The sequence below is a fragment of the Eleginops maclovinus genome, chromosome 8 (assembly GCF_036324505.1).
Source record: "Eleginops maclovinus isolate JMC-PN-2008 ecotype Puerto Natales chromosome 8, JC_Emac_rtc_rv5, whole genome shotgun sequence".
Taxonomy (NCBI): Eukaryota; Metazoa; Chordata; class Actinopteri; order Perciformes; family Eleginopidae; genus Eleginops; species Eleginops maclovinus.
Window position 1 is genome coordinate 9195979 of NC_086356.1, and position 21232 is coordinate 9217210.

Below are 21232 nucleotides of genomic sequence, written 5' to 3' on the forward strand. Positions count from 1 at the left end.
GAGAACCATGAAGTGTTTCATATTATGAGGTCGTGAATTAAACAGAAAGAAGAACAAAGGATAGCCTACACATCCACCACGGGTGTGGGTCTCTATGAAGCATATTGCTGAAACTATTCACGTTAAAAGACCACACTGCCCATTTCCGACACTTCCTCCATAGGAAGCACGGGACCCTGTGCGCACGGCGGGATTGGTCCATCACAACATCGGGTATCTGCTCTCGGGCTCTCACACTGCTAGCTAGCTGTCTGTCTGTCGTGGTACAGACGCTACTTGAACCGCTGCTGAAGGAAGAGAATACACCCTAAAATTCAGACTTGTTGCCTAAATAACACGTTAAGGTAAGGCTTACTTTAAAAAAATAGTCTTTGCTTTTTGTTGTCCTCTGTAGCGTTGTCTTGGGGCGTATTATAGAGGATACTGAGTCGCACTAGCATCCTTGACTCCTGCCCAACAACATCTGTATCTTGACAGATGAGCCAGCTGCTAGCGTTAGCTGAGCTAAAGTTAGCTTTTTTGGACCTAAGACGAAGCTAACCCTCATTTTAGCCTGTGAATTTGTGACAACATCGATTAAAAAAAACGCAATTAGCCGTATTAATGTTTTGTGTTCTCTGTTGTGAGTATAAGAAATACATCAGTGCACCAGAAAAGCTAAACCGTTGTTAGTATATTCAATTAAGAGTAAACAAAAGATAATGAGTCTTGGAATTATTGTTTGTTTGCGTTTATGGTATGCTAAAAGTAAGTTGATGTGGCTGTGCATAGTAAACGGATGTCTTTGTGGTTGTGTGTAGCACTTTAAGAAACCAAAGTTATATTAACATGACTTTTATTGAAGATAATCTTATATGTGGTTCCTTTAATGTTATTGTTCACCATTACTAATGTTTCATTGTATCTTTAATTTAACTGTAAAGGTCTTAACATTCGTGATTAAAACGAATGCCCAATTATAAGGACACAGTTCGGTTAAACAAAGGATGACAAACTTCATATCATACTTGAAATTAACCATGTCATATTTCTGCTTCTGATCAAATGGACTATTAATGTTTTTTAAAGTTTTGTACATAAATATGTCTGTATTTACATACTATTTTGTATTGAACCTATTGGAAAACACATGTTACAGTTTTAGACATGTGATGAAAAAAGATCAACCAGAGGTGAATAGATATGTTGATTAATATCTTTGACTCATTGTGTGGGATTTAACCAATTTTGTTGCACATTTCTCACCATTTTCATGTCACAACAATGACAAATTGGGGTATATTTTCTAGTTTTTTTGACGGCCAATTTCAGAAACTCGGTCAAATTTAGCTGTGTTTGTGTGATAACACTGCAGTTTAGCTGGCCCGGGGACGCTCATCCCTCCATTTACAGGAGCTTATCTCTTGCCCGGCTCCGCAGATCACTGACAGGGTTGCCCTGTTGATCTTTTAATGAAGCTCGGGATCCTCCTCTGCTCCAGATGGCCCCGTGTTGTAATTGTATATCTGCGGGGCCTTGTCTGTGTTGTTATTAATGTTGCACAAAGCTCGGACCCCCTACAAGCTTTGATAAGTCCTCTCTCCCCCTCCCCTACAGCCTAGATAGTGAAGGTCATATGACTTTTGGTATGATAAGAGGTCCAGAACGGCATCTGGAGCTAGGCATTATCTGTTGGTGTAAGCAGCATCTAAGTTCTTATTCTTCGACTAGCTGCTGTGATTACCAGGGATCAGGGAAGTTTTTGTCATCTATTATATACAGTTTCATTGTCTAGGAACAACATATATTCTGAACGCTACGCTGTTACAGACCACCAAGTCCACAGGCTTCTTTTAACAGTAGTGGGAGCCTTTATATATTTGACATTTTCTGCTCAAGGATAAAGTGTGTCCAGCCCCCCAACCCTCTAATTTGGTATAAGAGGTAGGCCTAAGTGTTGGGTAAACATGGCTTGTGTCAAATACATGTCTAGGTATGTTTCTCAGCACGTAAAGGATTGTCAAGAGTGTCAGGCTGGTTTGACGAGTAACCCATGTCTTAAATAGTGGCTGTTGACATTCGAACATGTTTAGAAACTCAGCTTGCATCTCTTCTCCTTTTGTTGAAGTCACATACTACAGCAAATCCTGCTGGACATTAAGACACCAATGACATAATAACCCACTTCCTGAGGGATCTGAAGGGATGATTTCCTATCAAAACCATGTTGGGCGGAGAACTGAAATACAGTGATAATGTGTTTACCGCTATACATTAGCATGAGGAAACAACCTTTACTTTCACCAATATAGAAACTGCACAAAAACCTCTGAACATGAACGCAAACTGCCCTGAATGTGAGAATACTATTCATCTGAAACCAACGTAGGTCAAACTCGGTAAGTTGTCTCTTTTCTGTGGAAATAAGAAATATACTGTAGCTGGTTCTCTGCCAGTTTCATCCAGGGTCATGGGTCTCTATTTTTCGCTAGTCCATTGAGGCCAAGTCCACTAATCTGAGCACATTTCCACATTGCTTTTCTGTATGGCAGTGATACTGTATTTATAGGTCTAACTTGCTTTGCAGGTCTCCTTTTTTTCTGGTACTTGAATGTAGGATCTTATAAAATTAGTGGTTAAGGCGACAAGTCAGGAATGCTTAGAGGTCATGCAGGGCAAATAACTTTTACAGATTTTTTAGGATGAGAATATAAGGTCTCTCATCCAGAGACAATCAACACTCCTTAACGTAGCCTTGTTTTTGTTTTGTCGGAGTAAATGTCTGATAATTATTTCACGTTTAATTCAATTTTGCAGCTAGAGACACAGACTACCGGGAAGACAAGGGAGTATATTCCAGTATGAAACAGCTCAATACGAGTTTCTTCAGTGAATGTGCTGCAATTCTTTCTTCGCTTTTCTGAGTTATATCACTATATATAGGCTGGCAATGGAGGTAGTGAGGCCACCTGGGTGTCTCTTCCCACACAGGGTCCTCTCTCTGAACTTGGCTGGAGCTCCCACTGTCTTGTTTTCCTCGTGGCTTCCCTCGCTTTTCCTGTGTCTGTGAGATTTGCTTAGCTCCCACACACTGACAAACCACAATCCTGTAAAAACCATGCTGGAAACCAAGAGATCCTCTCTGTCTTTCTCTTTCTATCCGTCCTTTTCCTTCTCTCTCCATCTCCATCCTTCTCAGAGATAATGAGCAGATAATAAGCTGAGTGGACTCAGAGAGAGAGATCGAAATGGCCCTCTTGAAATTATGCAGAAGAAAGGCTTTGGTTGGATGCTGCATACATAAAATAATGTGTTTTATAAGTGACAATAAAAGCAGACTGAATTGTTGCTTTTATAGTCGCATCTAGTCTGTCTACTTAGAGCTGAAGTTTGTGGCACTAGACGTGTAATCATGAATGAATTATCACCGAACAAAATGTGTTGGGGAAAAAATCCAGACGTTGCTGATGTTTCATATGGTAGGAGCTGTATATCCTTATGTTTCACCGCTAGTGAATATTAACTCTAATTTATCCCTTTTAATTTGCTCCTGCATGGCCACAGTTGAAAACAGAGGGAAATTCAATGCAGGCATTGCGACAGTTAAGGAAAATTAATATGATTAGACCAGCTTTTTGTTGACTGATATTTGTTTTTCAGTCTGGCCACTTGCATCCTGTTTGTGGAGGACTCCGTAAAAGCTGTTCAGCAAAAAAATCCCAAAATAAAGTAGAAACTTCATCTCATAGTGACCGTGCCCTACGGTATGCTCTGTCAGCTGACCAGGTGTGTATCGTAAGTGCCTGCAGTCCGTTTGTACTCGGAGTTGTATAGATCGAGGACATTTGAGCGGGCTTTGATTGTGTGCAGCTAAATATTACGTGTGGAGAGCAAATGAGGCCGATCGATTGGCCTAGATGCAACCTCGGAAACCATTGGTTATTGTCTGACAATAACGTTGCTTTTTTAAGTCTTAAAATGTGCTTGTAAACTTGCTACTTGTGAAACAATCCATGTATCCAAACATACACCGTGATTGGAGGGTTCTGTGCATTGAGTCGTCAGTCAAGAGAGAAGGATCAACAGTGTTGTAATTTTACTTTTGTTATTGTTTATGTTTAGTATTCTTTTTTCAGGGCAACGACAGACGCTGTCCAAATAAAGCAGATGGTACTCTTTCTGTCCCTTTTTTTGTTTCCCTGTCCCAGCACACTTTGCCTTTATAATAGCTCCACCTGCTCAAGATGTCTAAAAGGCCAACAGTTGTTCTCCATATGTTTATATTATTAAGTAATTTTCTCTTGTGTCTCCAATTGCCCCCCAGGCTCCCATCTGATGGAGCAGTGGTTGTCTGTCTTTGCTAAGAAGAGGTACCATGTTTCCTTGTCACGTAACGCCCTGGCCCACCGCTGAGCCGCCGGCCTCCTGCGGTCATGCGCCCCCATCACAGGCCTCAAAACCTCTGCCTGATTTGCTGTGCAGCTGTCCCGCTCCATCTTTGAACAGCCACTCCGAGACGCCCTCCCCAGACCCCATGGAGTCCCTCATCGTGGTCACGGAATACGAATCCAGCAGACCGCCCGGAGAGGAGGAGGTAGGATCAAACACGCACTACATGCACCAGAGATGGAGCATAATTGGAAATGTGGGTTTCTACTGAATGAATTCTTTGACATATGATGATACATGGCCATTTATTTTCTTTACCACACCCCATTTCATCATTTCATTCATGATTTATATGTGTCATGTCTCAGGTAGAAGCCATGGACAGTTCGGAGACGCCTGAGCCGGCTTCCTCTGTGAAGGCTTCTTTCCGGACCCCTTCCTGCGACCTGTTGTCCCACACGGTGGGCCGGTCGGCGGCTCTGCTGCCCGGGAGCCAAGAGCAAAGGGGGAGATTAAGCATGTCGGACCGGAAACTATCCCTGCAGGAGCGCTCGCATACGGCATCATCACCCTCCAGCTCACCGGGACTCACCGGGCGCCATATTTACCCGTCTTTACCCTACTCTCCCATCACGTCGCCTCACTCCTCTCCACGCTTGCCCCGCCGGCCCACTGTGGAGTCCCACAGTGTTTCCATCACAGACCTCCAGGTAGGGTCCCGCCTTGGGGTTTTGGAAAACAAAACCATTACGGAACAAAGTCAATAGTTTGATGCAGTGTATCTGAAGGCAGAGCCTGAAATTAGAATCGCAAGGGTTTCATAAATAAAAGCCAACTGGATTTTTCCATTGGAATTGAATATTTTGCAGAAGTTAATCCTGTAGGAAACACACATTTATGATATGTTCACACAGCAGAATCATTTCCACATACTGACACCACTTTTTAATAATAGTTGGAAAGTAAATGCAGAAGTAAAAAGCTAACATTATGTTAAAAACGGTCTTCATGACGGTCACATTAGTTCACCTCACAAACGCTCAGCTAAAAGCGTACTTATGCGGGCGTGATGACCTTCAGTAGTTTAATTTGGTCACATGTTAGTAGACAACAAAACCTGCTAAACTTTTAGGCCTGTGTTCAACCACAGACCTTATTTGAAGCATCTAACTAACATCACTTTAAATAAAACGAGCAACTAAAATGATAACTTATTTCTGGGTTTATGACTCATTCCTCCACCACTCTACTGCTAACACAAAACATTGTATACTTACTGTTATACCGCTGGCTGACCTTAATATTTTAATGAACAAATCCCAAGAAATTATCCAAAATGATGCTACTCCCAGCCTCTGTAATAATAATTGGGATTATATAATTTGCACTGCTGCACCATCTGAACAGTTAACTCCCTTGAGGACTACATTGCATACGGTGCTACACATGAATGAACAAACTAACTTGTGCTCCTATTGAACATCTGTTAGATATCAGAACATCAGCTTCATACTCGTCTGAAAGTAAGCAGACCTGCATGTGCATTTGTCTTCAGAGCAGCAGCACACTGATAAAGAGAGAACTTTGTGGAAGCAAAGGTAAGGTGTTACTGTCTCGGTAGATCATAGCTGTAGTTCACGTAGATGCAGATACCTGTACATGTAAGTAGAACCCCCCTTAGTGGGCTGCAGAGGGGCTCCTGGATTATATTTAGAACATGATATCCATAAAGGAGATGAGAACCGGTTCATACAAAAACAATGACAAATTAAGTTGTCAACATCAGAAAATATGGGCTGCCATAAAGCTCAGTTGGTAGATCTGGCAGCCCATGTACTGGGGTTTAGTCCCCAATCGGCTCTGGACCATTTGCCGTGTGTCATCCCCTCTGTCTCCCCATTTCATATCTATAACTGTAATGAAGGCCCCCCCAAAAATAATAAAAATCTGTAAATATAGAACTCTTTTAAAAATGAATTTAAAAATGTTGATATAACATTTAAATACATTTAAAAAATGTTTAATCTAGAAATACCCAAAAATATAAATATGACTGACAAATACAAAATGTGAAGTATATCATAAATTGCAGTGCAAATTTGAACGAGTTGAAATCATTTAAAAATAGGTTTGAATAATCCTGTTATGGTGTTTAATTAATATCCTGTAAATGACCTGACTCAGTTACGGGTCATATCATGCTGTGGTTCATTGTTACTTCTCTAAATGTATGTTTTCAAATAATCTTACTATTTTTCTTGGCACTCAGATTTTTTTATTATCTGGTTCAATGACCAGTGAAATTAATTAAATTAATTAATTACATTTCAAAGTATTATTTCAATGAAAGGCTGGTTAGTAGGTGTATCCCCAGGTGTTTGTATGAGTCATTCTCTGTGGGCTGGCTGCAGCTTGTTCTCTGCACTGAATGTGTTTAATCACACTTTGTCTTAAATCCACACTTGATTTGAATACACCTCTGATAGACTGCCTCTGAAGACTTCAAGATAAACTGGAACGCTGTGATAGCTGGGTAGCTACCTGTCAAGTCTCAAATATGGATTTGTAGATATTTTAAAGACAGGGACGGCTTTCAAGTTGACAAGCACAGCAGACGAGTCGGATTTAGAGACACTTAGAAATACTGATGTGCAAAATGCTGCATTTGGAAAATTGAAAAGGTAAAAAAGAAAATTGTGTGGAAGGAAATTGTAATGGACGGGATTTAGTATGGCATACTTAGGGAGAGCAGATTTCTAAGAATGCTTTTGATTTACTTTGCTATATCTTAAATACCTGATGTGATTTCATCTGTAAAGAAACCGTTTTTGTCCTCTCTTCTTTCTCTCTTCAAGGACTGCGTTCAGCTCAACCAGTACAAGCTGAAGGATGAGATTGGAAAGGTACCGTCAGAGACAACTCCCTGATTGCTCCCTTTCACTGACTCTCCCATTTTTCTCTCTCCCTCCCGCCTACTGCATGTCTGTCAAGTAGCGCGTATCATCGAGGACACACATTAACAGCCTCTGCTCTCCGCTCTCTTCCAGCTGTCCTCATTTTCCAAACTCTGAGTAGACTCCCAGGCCATGGCAGAGTTTGGGCGAGAGGCTGCTGGTATAAATAGCGCTCTCTAAGGGTTGCACAAGACTAAGCTCAGTATGTGTGTGTGCAGGACGTAGATTGTGGGTTTCATAAGACAGAATGTGCACGGCTGCTGTGAATTTCTGCATGAGGGCAGACGTGTTAATTTGTGTGGTTTTGCTGAGACAAATAGAGCCTTTCAAGACGGTTGTTATCAGATTGTCTCTGGGACACTCTGCTGCCTCTCCATTCTGCTCCTGCCTCTTATCTCTTGTTTGTTTTTTGGGCGTGAATTTGTGCACACAGGCTGCTAATTGGGCCTAGTTTATATCCTGTATTTCCTTTGTGTGTGTGTGTGTGTGTGTGTGTGTGTGTGTGTGTGTGTGTGTGTGTGTGTGTGTGTGTGTGTGTGTGTGTGTGTGTGTGTATGTGTGTGTGTGTATGTGTGGGCAGAGGAGCTTGATAGCATAAACCAGATCCAGTTTCCTTAATAAGCCTGAAATCCAAAATGAAAGAGAGAGGGAGAGATGATTCGACTTTCTCTGTTCTCACTTTGAAGCAGCTGGTACTCTTTCAGTGTACACTGTCAGCCCACACACTTCCCCCGTGTGTATGTTTGTGTATCCTGTGTATCTCTATTTATTAACTGTGATGTGTTTTTCTTTCACATCAAAAATGGCAGCTGCTTATTCTCACATTTTTTGGTTTCTGTTCCTTTCTTCTTTTTTTTTTTTCACTTATTCCTGTTCCAGGGCTCCTATGGCGTTGTAAAGCTGGCCTACAATGAGGATGACAACACATACTATGTGAGTCCTCCACACAGAGATGTGCTTTCTCCCCCATCTATTAGCACTGTCTCCATTTCTCTCATTCCTAATCACTCGTCACACAGACAGAGATATAGCTCATAATTATCCAATCCCCTCGCCACATTAACTGGTGTGACTTCGTCCTCCACATCTGGACATGTTAATTGTGCCTGGCTGCGTGCTGAAATAACACGTCGGTTCAGATTCTCTCTCTGCTGTTCCCGTTTATTCCTGCACTTCTCATTAAGCTGCATGATGTTGACTGGCAATGACATGAGGATTATTTTAATATTCCTCCCAAGTGACAAAGCCCACATGTCGCTTTCACTGAGTGATTATATCATTGCCATAATAACTGAGGGGCGTTGAGGCTTATTTCCCCTGAACAGGGAAATTATCTGCTGTCACACACTATAAGCAACCTTTAATTTGTGCCTATTTTCCAACTTATCCAATTTAATAACTTTGAAAAGGGAAAAACTGAGAAATGCTGTGATTTTTAGCAACTCTTGAATTAGAAATGTAGGAGTCTTGTCAGAAACTGAGCAAAAATCCTGAATTCTGTTTACCATGCATGTGTTGCGTATATCCACTTGTTGTTTACTGTTATAATAATAATAATAATAATAATAATAATAATAATAATAATAATAATAATAATAATAATAATAATAATAATAATACAACTTTATTTATATAGCACTTTTCATACAACATGTGCCCCTCAAAGTGCTTTACAAAATGGCACACATCACAGGTTAAAAATAAACAACAAGAAATTCCCCTCCGATCAGATGGAGACCTTTTCAGATACGTGCAGCATAGCAATAAAAAACAACCACATTTTTACAGGTTAAGAAACACATTCAGGTAAAAGGAATGATAATAAAATAAATATTGACTCCTGTCTGAAAATAAAACACAAGACTAAGTGAATCAATGCAGAAATATAAAAGCCTATAAAATCTAAGTAAAGATATATGTAAAAAACTCCATAATTATAATAAAGGTTAAACGATTAAAAGATGCAAAGACCAACTGTAAAGGAAATGTTGCTATTAAAACTGTTAAATACATAATATGAGTTAAAACCCATGTTCTGTGAGACAGCAGCTTCACGTATATTATATGAATTAAAGCTCATTGTATGAATTAAAGCTGACAAACACTGCTATAAGGACTACTATTTTAGAAGTATTTCTTAAAGAAGGATTAATGAGGCAGGTGTGTATTTTGCAAATTTTGCCCCTGGATTCTTCTCAGTTTAGCTTTTATAAGCTAGTGTGCTGATGATGCTTTCAAGTCTTTACTCACAAAAAGTACACAAAGGATGTTCAAGGCGAGGAGAGGGATGTAGAGATACTCATTTGTAGGTGTGTGAGTGGGAGTCAGATGTCTTACTCGGTTTCTTTGTCTGCCTTTCTGTTCATATTTTCTCTGGCTCTCTTGCCCACTTTGCTCTCCCACTCCGCCTCTGCCTCTTACTCTTATCCTCCCCCTCTGTCCAAATCCATCTCCCGTTCCCTCCCGTAGGCGATGAAGGTGTTGTCCAAGAAGAGGCTGATGAGGCAGGCAGGTTTCCCACGTAAGTCCAGAGCCAGGGGCAGATGGTTTAAACAGCAGAGAGCACAGTCTCTGTTAATGCTTCAGTGGTACATGAACACAGCGCGTTAATACCCAAACCCTGTCTGTCCTCCTATCCTGTCTCTCTCTTCTGTCAGGGAGACCTCCTCCTCGTGGAGCCAAAGCAGGCCCTGAGGGACCCCCTCAGCTCAAAGGACCCCTGGAGCGGGTCTATCAAGAGATTGCCATCCTGAAAAAGCTAGACCATTCCAATGTGGTGAAGCTAGTAGAGGTAGGGGCTGTGAATTGTGTATCACAGTATCTTAACTCAACATTTTATAATCCATAGTGGCTTCATTTCAGGAAGAAGTTTATATGCAGGTGTTATAAGGAAATAAAAACATGATATTTAAGTGACAACATTTGTTTTAGTTAATGCTAATGTCTTTTAAATGAAGCCTTTCTCTGTAAAGCACTACAAAGGTATGTTGCCAACTCTCTAATGGAACAATTTGGAGAGATGCCTCAGCAGTGTCACAGAAAGAGGAAAAATAGAGAACAAAGCAACAATCCATTTTTTTTTACCTCCCAGCCCCTTTTAGGAGCATCACGTACAACAGAACTGTATGTGCGTGCATACAAATGATGATCCATGTGTGTGTGCAAGTTTACGCTCATTTCCATGTCTCTGTGATTTGTTGCCAGGTTTTGGATGACCCCAGCGAGGACCATCTGTACATGGGTAAGTTGTGGCCAGACAGTTAGCCTTCAGAACAACACACACACACGCACGCACACACACACATACACCAACAGTCATGCATAAAGCAAGCATGAAATAAATGTATTTGAAACCATTTAAAAAGGTATTTTAAGCTTTCATCTCTAACTCGTCTGTGTCTCTGTCTCAGTGTTCGAGCTGGTCAAGCAAGGGTAAGCTAAGCCTCTTTGTGGAAATGAATGTGTCACTGGAATGAGCTCAATCTCATTAGTTGTGATTGCTAATTGTGTGTTCGTTTATGTATTCAGGGCTGTCATGGAGGTGCCGACAGATAAGCCTTTCAGTGAGGACCAGTCACGCTTTTACTTCCAAGATCTGCTCCGGGGAATCGAGTATCGTGAGTCCTTTCAAAACTTCCGTCAATCTGTGACTGCATGGTAGCAATAATAATGAGCTGTTATGCATCCAGAAAACTCTTTGATTTAAGCGGATTCAATACTACTACAGCTGCTGTATTTTCTAAGATACTGCTTTATAAAATATATCAAGGAAAGTCAGTACGTTTTAAATTGTCCAACCTTTATTCTGAACATGTGCTTGATTCTTAATACCATAACCTTTGTGAAATAAAAATGACAAATACTGGTAATTAGGCACAATAGTATCCCAAAATGAACTGTACTCGTGGTATCAAGATGAACGGTTTCCGTATCTCGGTCTACCCTGATGCTTCAGTTCTTCCATGCCATTTACACATATCTTTTGCCGTTCTTGATTCAAGCCAACCACAAGGCTCATTTCACCTCAGCTCAGTGGCTCTTAATGTATCTCAACACAGCAGAAAAGCTTTTGCTCAATGTGTCGTCTAGGAGACTAACACTAAGAGGACAGGCAGGGCTCTGCAGCAGGAACCCTGGACCTCAATTCTCTCTTATTATAATGAAACTGAACAAGGCTAAGTGGTTAGGTTGAAAAAATACATTGTATTATCTTTAATTGCCCATATGGTAATCCGGCTTCCTGACAACTTCCACTGATTTCTACATGAGCCATTATTCATTTTACACCGCCAGCCAACAACTGATGTGTTTACAATGAAACATACAGAATAGGTGAAGATGCTATTTTATGGCCTGCTCTCTCCATGTTTTAAGCAGAGTTCCTCTTGTTGCTGTAAAATGTGTCTGTGATGTTTCTGTTCCAACAGTGCATTATCAGAGGATCATCCACAGAGACGTGAAACCCTCTAACCTGTTGGTGGGAGAAGATGGACACATCAAGATCGCAGACTTTGGAGTCAGTAACCAGTTTGAGGGCGCTGATGCTCTGCTAACCAGCACAGTGGGAACGCCTGCCTTCCTCGCCCCTGAAGCGCTCTCTGAAACCAGGAAGAACTTCTCCGGAAAGGTGGATGAACATTTGACTAACTACTGCTCTCTGGGGACGATGTGGAGAAATGCACATATCCTTGTTTTTTGCTCAATGCATAGTCACAGTTCTCCTTTCTTGTACAGTGGTGTAGTTCAACTATCATACACTGAGGAAACTATTTCTTGACATAATATTTATATCATGTTTTTCTACGTGTAGGCTTTGGATGTTTGGGCCATGGGAGTGACGCTTTACTGCTTCGTCTTTGGAGTGGTGAGTGTGTGCTTTGGTAAAATGGATTATGGATGAAAGACAGTCAGCTGATTCTGCTTTCATTCACAGTGTCCTTTTATGGACGAGCGCATTGTTAGTCTGCATCAGAAAATCAAGACGCAACCTGTGGAGTTACCTGAAAAGTGGGTGAAAAGATTCATTCTAATAAATTACCATGAAATATAAAGGTTATTATATGTTATAGCTCAACATATAACATTGTTTTGTGGTGTTTAACTAGGACACAAGGAGTGCAATTAATGTACTGGGTCCTACAGAGAATCTCTGGTTTATTTGATTAAATTGCAGTTTTACATCTTTTAATTTACAAAACTATGATTGAAATGTGCATTATATAATCTGGAGATCACATTTCTGCCTACCTCATCAGTGCTGACATCTCAGATGATCTCAAAGATTTGTTGCTGAAAATGCTGGACAAGAATCCAGAGACCAGAATATCAATCCCTCAGATTAAGGTAACCACTCGTTCCTGTAAACTGCATTTTCACATTATATTGCATTCAAGCACATTTACATTGCAGAGAGAACTGCAAACTACTTGTAGCAAATGGGGAATCACCGAATGTGTTAATGGCTTTAAATGAATAGAGACCAGTGCAGAATGATTCCTCAGTTATGTTTGCTTTGGTGTTATACAAACCTTTTTTGTTATAATTGGAGAAAAGATGTTCCGTAATGTCAAAATGAAATTTGTGTCAGCTTCAGATCCTTGGCAATACAGTCATAAGATCATTTTGTATGTTCTTTTTCTATGTAAACTCACATACGACATTTATGAAAGCTCTCAATAACTTGTTTCTGGCAAAGCTTCACTTGCAGTACCTTCAGACACATGTGTCTCGATGTGCCTCCGTTCAGAGATTCTGTGTTTGTAATGTAATACCCGACGTACGCCATTGTTCTCCTCGTGTTTGCGCGTCCAGGTACACCCGTGGGTGACGAGGCACGGAGCTGAGCCTCTTCCTCCGGAGGACGACAACTGTTGTATGCTGATTGAGGTGACGGAGGAGGAGGTGGAGAATTCTGTGAAACACATCCCCAGCCTGGCCACAGTGGTGAGTAGACTCATCAATGAACACAGAACACACTTCTGCTACCCGGAGAGATGCATACAAGGTCTGATCCGAGAAACAATGCTTCTCAAGGGCATTTTATCATTTATTCTCTTACTATTTTTCACATTTCAACAGCTCCACTACACCTCTGCCACCTACTGGTTTGCCTTCACTCTGTGTTAGAGCAGATGTATGACTCATTTAGTTCTCAGATTTATTTTTACTACTGCCAAATGCTGCGAAACACTTAACTCTCTCAGATGGATTGAAAGCCTGTCAGTGCTGTTTAGTGTGTGATTTCCTCTAACTTACAGTTAAGTTGTAAGGACTTAAACTATACACACACCTTGCCGCCACCTAACAAAGTGAAAATAGAAAGTCATTAGACCCAGATCATCACACCTGCTGTCATGCTGCCACGTATTGTCACAGCACAGTGACCTCTGCTCCGTATGTGCATTACATACAAATACATTTTTTTCTCTGATTCTTTCCTAAAGACACTTTTTATTTATTTTATTCAGAAGATATTGTGTTGTTCTATTTCACTTGAAGGTAGCTATTTTTTTTTTTAACATGAGCAGTCCAATTAAAAGTACAATACTGTGAAAATAAACACTGTTGAAATGAAATGGAAATGTGTTTTACTAGACTTTATGATGCAATGTAGATACTTTTCGGGTTAATACCTTTACTGGGAGGAAGAGGTCCAGTGACTGAATAACTGGACCTCTTTGAATTTTAGTTAAATATATAACTTAACTTAACTAGTGGTAATGAATTATCTTTATGAAGTGTATAACTCATTTTAAAATAGGAGTGAAGCTCCTTCTACTTTGCATTTCTTAGCATACTTTCAAATATGTGTGTTATTATTCACTTTCCTTTTCCAGATACTGGTGAGAACCATGCTGAGGAAGCGCTCCTTTGGGAACCCCTTTGACTGGGCTCGTAAAGAGGACCGCAGCAGTCTCGGTGCCCCGGGGCAAACTCTCACGTAAGGGTTGTTTACAGACACGCAGCAGATGCTGAACACTTGTCTCTAGCAGTATTATAAAGTAGTGTTGTCGCGATACCAACATTTTTGTTTCAATACCGATACCAAGTCAAGAATTGGGATTTCGATACTTTTCTTAAAAAAGGAGAAACCGTCTTAAATGTCTTTATTGTGCTTTATTTCAAACCTGGAAAAAACTTGAAGTGCGTGTTTTGCTCCTTGAACCGGGTCCCGTCATAACGGGCGGAGCTGCGGCGGTGATCATGTAGAGCTGTTCTCCATCAGCAGAGATGTGACCAAAATATTTCCAAATTTGGTTTCTTGCATTTTTTTTTCACCAAGCCGAGGCGCATCGGCAATACCACTCGCACTTGCAGCCATGCTCTCGTTTTGTCACATGATATGACAGCTAGGGCGTGCATGAGAAAGGGGAGGCACTGCAGGCACGGCTGCAGGGAGTGGAAGCAGAGCGCTTAACACACACAGGAAATACGACTCTTATTAAACAAATGTCATTCTTAAAGTACCGATACTAATGAAAAGGTGGAATCGTTGCGTTTTTAACGGCAGGGTATCGCGATACCTTTCTAGTACCGGTGCACCGTGCAACACTATTATAAAGAGTAAATAGCTTGTGCTATCACCAGCATGATCTCACTTAGAGCTGCTGGGTCCTGTTGTACTGTTATATTAAAGCCAGCTAATGTAAGTTAAGAACCCTGTTATTATGTCTCCCCCCCCCCCCCTCCTGGCCTGCAGGAAAGGCAGAGCAGGCAATGTGAGATACTGCTACATTCATTGTAACCAAACAAGGTAAATAATGTGAGGAGAACCGCTGCCTGCTGCAGATGGTTTACTTTAAGACCCCAAGCATGATTCAAGCATCTATATTCCTCAAGATGGCTTTAATAGTGAAATGCTCTCGTGCATCGAGTTTGTAAACTAGCCTGTTCTCTTTACGGGTGTTTGGACAAGCCATGTTTGGGAAGGTTGCGCTGTGTTTCAGAGCAAGCAGTTTCTGTATTATGATTTGCTTCATATTTTATTTCTGAGGACGCTTTGGGTGAAGCATGTGCTGTGAGGTGCAGACAATCCCATTTGACTTAATAACAAACTAAAATAAATACATTCATTTACACAATGAGAGCTTAATTTGAGTTTTTTGTACAAACCCAGCCATGACAAGTGGCTCAATCTTTTTTATTCTTTATTCACCTGTTCTGTGGAGTTATGCGTAATATTATAGGGCTGGGAGCAAACCAATGTCCTGCAGTGGGCGGGTGTCGCAGCAAAACTTTGAGCCACCTATAAGAAAGGCCCAAAAAAATGAATATCAGTTCAAGCTTATTTTTTTATATTTCTATGTCTTCACTAGATATTGGACAGCCCATTCCAAGCCTCCATACTGAATTAATCACTGTTATATTATTGTGTGACTTTGGTAAATAAAAACTTAACCTTTAAACACCACAAACAATAACACAAACAAAATGAAGAGTCAAGGCAGCGGTACACCAGACAAAGCTGTGAAAGTATATAAATATATTATTTACTTGAAGAACAGATATTGATTTTTTTCAGAAATCGTTTTTTTAGGTGCCTTAAATCTGTTTTTCTGCTGCTCTCTGTCCACAGCGGTACACTGCTCAACTCCAGCGACTTAACTCCTGTCCATTTCCCAAAACTGGGGATGTGCTGAGCGCCATCTACTGTAGGCTTCAAAACATCAAAATGATCGCTTAAAGTTCATTTAAAAAAACCAAACAATTAAATTACAGTTGAATCGATGCCTGGCAGATGCATTCAAAACACAAAGTAGCTTTTTTAAGCAGCTTTCGCTCATTCATCAAAAGCCCACAGCCTCCATTTACCTTGATGAGTTGTTCCTTTGCATGGAGCCCTTATCCAAAGGAGCTGTAAACTAATAGCTGTTGTGTCTCTCCTGGACATGAATGATTAACTTCTTTAATAGAACACCCCCCCAACCCCCTTACTTCTCTGTTTTTTTCCCCCTTTTCTTTATTTTCCTCAGTTTCCCCATGTGTACGATGAGTAAACTTGCCCAACAGCGTTTCCTCAGTGCTCGCTGCCTCGCATTATGTAACAATTAAACGGTCGGCTTCAGTTCCTTAACGTAGCTAAGCTAACAGTAGCTCATCTCTCTTTTCCTTCAGTGCTGTGCTATAACCATGCTGTGTCTCCGGTTGGTGTCTTAGGAAACAGGAGAGCGGGGATGGCATGAGGACTTTGGAGCTGCCCTACGTGGGAGAGGACGAGGCTCTCTCCTGATGCAGAGGGTTCCTGATGTTCAGTGTTATCTTCCTGCCTGCAAACACCACCCTTTACTCACAGTTTTATACTGGCAGCTCACACCTGTGTACATTTCCTGGAAGGTGGACGTACGGTGGGTGCAGAAAAAAAAAGAAGTTAAGGATCTATGAACAATTTTGAAGATTTTCTCTCCTCTTAAAAAGGCTCAGCTTGCAGGTTGTGGGACTGTCCTATGGGAGAATTCCATGAGAGGATCCTCTTCATCGTTTATTGCCTGACCCACTCTGCTCCTCTTCATCCCGCATGCGTTTATAGTCCCAGCATGCATTGTCTCAGGCTTCAACTGTACAGTGTTTCCTTGTAGTCTTGCCACTTGTGTTCTCCTTGTCTTTACTCGACAATTCTTTCAGGTATACAGGGCACGGGAACAGGCGATGGTGGTGGGTGTTATGAGGAGGGATGGTTGTCTTCATCATCAACTCGACTTCCTCTGTTGTGGAGCAGGTTTTCTTGACAATGATTGTCTGGTTCTTTCTGCTTCAGAGGAGCAGGGCCCAGTTTTGTAACATATTTTAAAGTGAGGAATCTGTACAGTTTTTCCCAAAATGAAAAAAGGGGAGTGAAGAAATGTTTACTTCATTGAATGCATGTGTTTACATTACCAATGCAAACACCCTATAAGCTATGTATGAAACATTTGCACGCTCATAGCCACACGTTTGACACAATTTTCACCGTCTCTTTATGACTTTATTACAATCAATAGAAAGCTTTAAAATAGTTGATATTTAGTGCTTTGTGAGCATACTGCATATAAGATAGCTTAAAAAAAAGAGTTTTTCTTTTGCAAAGCAAGTTCTTTTGATATGATTCTTAGATGTTTGCTGTATATTTTTTAAAGTGATACAGCTTCAACGAATTGAGTAACAATGGTACTGATCTACCAAATGCATATGAGAAAAAAACAGAATGTGTTGGTACAAAATCATTCTGTCTGCAATGGTTCAAATGTTGTTGTTTTTTACTTTTCCAGTTATTTGGTTGTGTGTTGTGATGCTGAGTTTCAACTGTGTCATGTGTTTTTTAATGTAGACTGAAAACAGAAAATCATAACTATTGAACCTCAAGTTGAAATTTTGAATGTCCTTGTTTTATTTGTTTTGTATTTTCAGGACACCAAAAACATCAAATTATGTCTAACTTTGTAAAATAGAGTACAGTAAAGAAAACAAACCTTTAAACTGTTTTGTTCTTAGACCTGGCTACTAATGTACATCTTGAGAAAGATGCATAGTGCCGCTGCAGACTCTTTGTACAAATCTATGCATGATGTATCTGTAGAAAAAAAAACATAGTCATCTCTGATCAAGGCCGGCCTGAAAATATTTCAAATGAGTTGTAAGTTACTTTTTTACTTATTGATGTTTTAAGCAGTAAAAATTCATCTTCAACTTTTCTTCCACCTTCTCATTTTGTTAGTGTAAATGCAGATAAAGGCAATTGATGCATCTCCAACATAGAATATTGACACAATATTAAATATACCATGTAATGCTTCCACATTTTAATTATTCAGCACGCTTGTGTTGAATGTATGAGAAAGGGACTCCATTTTTTTGTTACTTACTACTGACATGTCACTCTCGTCTGTCTGTTTTCTAAGACTAGCACTATGCATATGACGTGTTCTCTCTGGCAGGGTGTCACACACAGTGGCTGGGTGTGATTCCACTTTGTTTTTGTTTATCCATGTGTTTCCAAAAAGATGCAATTAGGTCTTGCTCCTTACAGTAAAGTGCTGCAAATCCAGATTAGATTGTTCTTTACTTAATGATAATTTAACTTAATGATAAAGCTCAGTAATGATAGACAATTATGTTTTAATGCCCTTTATTTGGACAGATAAGTGCAGAAATGACTCAATTTGTGTTGTACTGTAAATGTCACCTCTTTTAAAAATTCAAAGACATTTTTCTGAATTAGTTGCTGTTGTTAAATAAAATGAAGTTACGTTGGGAAAAATAAGACGGGCAATTCCACTTTTGAAGTTATTTTGCCCTTCATGAGGATCAAGAGCGGTTTGGGTGTGACATAAAGCTGTAAGATTAATATATATAATATTTTAACTTCGAGTTGGTTTCAATTCGTGTTTCTTTCAGAGGGCCAGGCTAAGTGATTCACCTTTATTAATCACATGGTTTTGCATTCTGAGTGTACATTTATTTGAGCTTTGGGGGCTCTACTCCACTAAATGCATGCCAACATACTGCACACATACCACTGTATTGTCATAGCATGAGAGGTCCTTGATAAAACATAAACGGGACCTGTAAACTAATTATTCTATACATACTGTATCTTGTTCATCTTTGAATAAAATATTATTGCCTTTCTGATGTTTTTGGTGTTGAGTGTTTTTGAGCTTTGTGTTAGCAGTTCCTGAAATACACCACTAGTGGGTGCTGTGTACCGTAATATTTCACAGGCTGAAGGAGACTCCTGAGAGCCTGAATATCACATTTTGTTCCTTCCTTGCATATGACGACAGGACATACATGTGCCATATTTTGCTTTAAAGGTAATGTATTTAAACATCTGCTGCATTAACACTGTACGTACTTAATGTGCCGTTTGTTACAGGATTACCTAGTTAGTAAAAAGGTGAGATAGCTCGAGGACACGTGCATTTAAATGTAGAAAATGACCCAAGCTGTAGTACCTCTGGTTGCCACTAGATGCTATTGTTAATCAAGTTGTCTAAAAAAATTTAAAAAAAAGTTTGACCGTTTCATCTTAATCAGACTTGGTTTAATATATTGGTCTCCCTTATAGAAGAGAAATACTGTTTACATTAGAAATAGTATATATTATATATATAATATGTATTACAATTAGAAATACTACATTAGTTTGAAATATTAAAAGGCATTTTTCCATTTAGAAAATGATTCAATGTAATGATTGTTTACTCAAGACTTAACAAATGCAGATGTAGTGGCAAGAATTAACGTGCCACTACATTTTCATTAAAGATGATTACCATGATGTTGATTTTATTTGTCCCTATGTGCTGCCTGATTTTCACACTACACTTGTCAGTTGTAAGTGTGAAAAGGTGTCGACGTGCAGGAGTATGACCTTCACTCTTCACACTCAGGGCTTTTTATACATCTTGGGACGTCTTGTGCTAATTTCATAGTTTTGTTGTTGTTTGACTGTCTATTTGAAGAAAAATAAATGCAGAAAGTAGACTATAGTTTGAGTTTGATCGTTTTTTTCTGTTGAATACGAATATTAGGTTAATATAAATGAAACACACAAACAATTTTTTCAAATACAGGACAAATTGACTTCTGGGAATGTTTTTTTTTAACATACTAAAATCCAACAAAGGACTGCTGTCTGATTAAGTTATAAATCTCATGAGTGTGAAGAACTGCGCAAAACAGACAGAGCATCGATAGCAAACAGCCATAGGCCTAAACATGAAAACATCAACAAGGAATCCAAAGGCCAAATTTGAAATCGATCAAGTCACTGCGGCATTATAAACACAGCTGGACCGAACAACGTAATGTTGGTCACATAAGATGCAGTGTAAATGCATCTTTGGGTCCTAGGCTGTGCAGTTATGCCCCCCACTGGGGTTCATAAGCATCTTAAATCCCCACATCAGCACTAAGAAGTGCTGAGTGTGACAGAATCTGAGCCTTCACTCCTCATGCTCCTTTAATTGTTTACCTGCTGCAGGCTGCAGAGGTAGGAAAGGAACAAAATTCAGTAAAACAAAAAAATAAAATGCTCAGCGTTTTGTAAAACTGCACCTTTTTTAAAAAAAAGACCTAATTCTGCAGGTAAGTTTAGTGGTACAGTACACTCCCCCTTCCCCCTTTACCCTGCTTCAGTATACTGCCTGTCCAATTAAAACAGACTGCTTCAAAAAGGGAAGATCATAACGTCAGAAGTTTAACACAACAGTGGAATAAAGAATAAAAAACCCTTTCAATTAGTAGCAGAGCGAAATAAATTAACTTACTGCTATTGCTGCAGTTTTGAGTTATGCTTCAAAAAGGCTTTAAAGATAGAAAGAACTCAATTGAGACACTTGACATTAAGCATTTAACTAAAGATAGCTTTTTCCAGTGTGGATGTAGCTGCTGAATAGAAATGAGCCTGATCTCAGTCAGACTTTGTTCACTTCACATTTGAATAATAAAATATTAATGTTAATTAAGAAGTTCTGTAGGAAAAATACATTTTTAGATCAACATGTGAACTTTATTTAAGTCATTTCACAAATCAACCATTTGTTTAAACATATAAAGTATAATAAGAACTCTGGGACAAAGTATTTATTGGGGAATTTACTAACGTCCCTATGTACATTTACACTGTTCATATCATTTGGTGATTTGATGAGGTGGAAAAAGCACTCAAATCTTTTGCTTCAGTGAAAGTACCAGAGTGTAGGAATATTATGAAAGTCCTGCATTCCCTATGTTACTCAATTAAAAGTACAAATATATCAGCATCAAAATGTACTTAAAGTACCACAAGTAAAAGTAGTCATCTGCAGATTGTGCCATTTCAGAATAATATGTTATGTTCTGATTATAATTATTGAAGCATTAAAGTGTTATCAAAGCTGGTGTAGCCAGTTTGAATCACTTTGGATACTGAAGGGTAGCTTGTGAATTTA

At 39.7% G+C, this 21232-nt stretch overlaps 1 protein-coding gene across 5 annotated transcripts; it reads left to right on the forward strand.

The window, feature by feature from the left end:
- The first annotated feature begins 7 nt into the window (after positions 1-7).
- LOC134868539 (calcium/calmodulin-dependent protein kinase kinase 2) lies at positions 8-18926 on the forward strand. 5 transcript variants are annotated; one of them, XM_063889755.1, is made up of 18 exons: positions 8-344; positions 4304-4624; positions 4737-5078; positions 7224-7271; positions 8202-8255; positions 9792-9843; positions 9980-10113; positions 10527-10563; positions 10733-10754; positions 10851-10939; positions 11750-11949; positions 12133-12186; positions 12256-12329; positions 12578-12665; positions 13134-13265; positions 14159-14262; positions 15022-15075; positions 16479-18926. In XM_063889755.1, the coding sequence occupies exons 2-18, from the start codon at positions 4355-4357 to the stop codon at positions 16549-16551; spliced, it is 1827 nt and encodes a 608-aa protein (XP_063745825.1). In that variant the 5' UTR covers positions 8-344; positions 4304-4354; the 3' UTR covers positions 16552-18926. The 5 variants fall into 5 exon arrangements, with proteins under 5 accessions (XP_063745825.1, XP_063745829.1, XP_063745826.1 ...); XM_063889756.1 differs by having other exon boundaries at positions 10-344; positions 4304-4573; XM_063889759.1 differs by lacking the exon at positions 15022-15075 and having other exon boundaries at positions 9-344; positions 16437-18926.
- The last annotated feature ends 2306 nt before the right edge of the window (positions 18927-21232 follow it).

Coding starts and splice junctions, on each gene's coding strand:
- LOC134868539 (XM_063889755.1), top strand. CDS start 4,355: ATGTTTCCTTGTCACGTAACGCCCTGGCCCACCGCTGAGCCGCCGGCC. Junction 10,940..11,749: donor GCTCCGGGGAATCGAGTATC/GTGAGTCCTTTC, acceptor CTGTTCCAACAG/TGCATTATCAGAGGATCATC. Junction 12,666..13,133: donor TATCAATCCCTCAGATTAAG/GTAACCACTCGT, acceptor TTGCGCGTCCAG/GTACACCCGTGGGTGACGAG.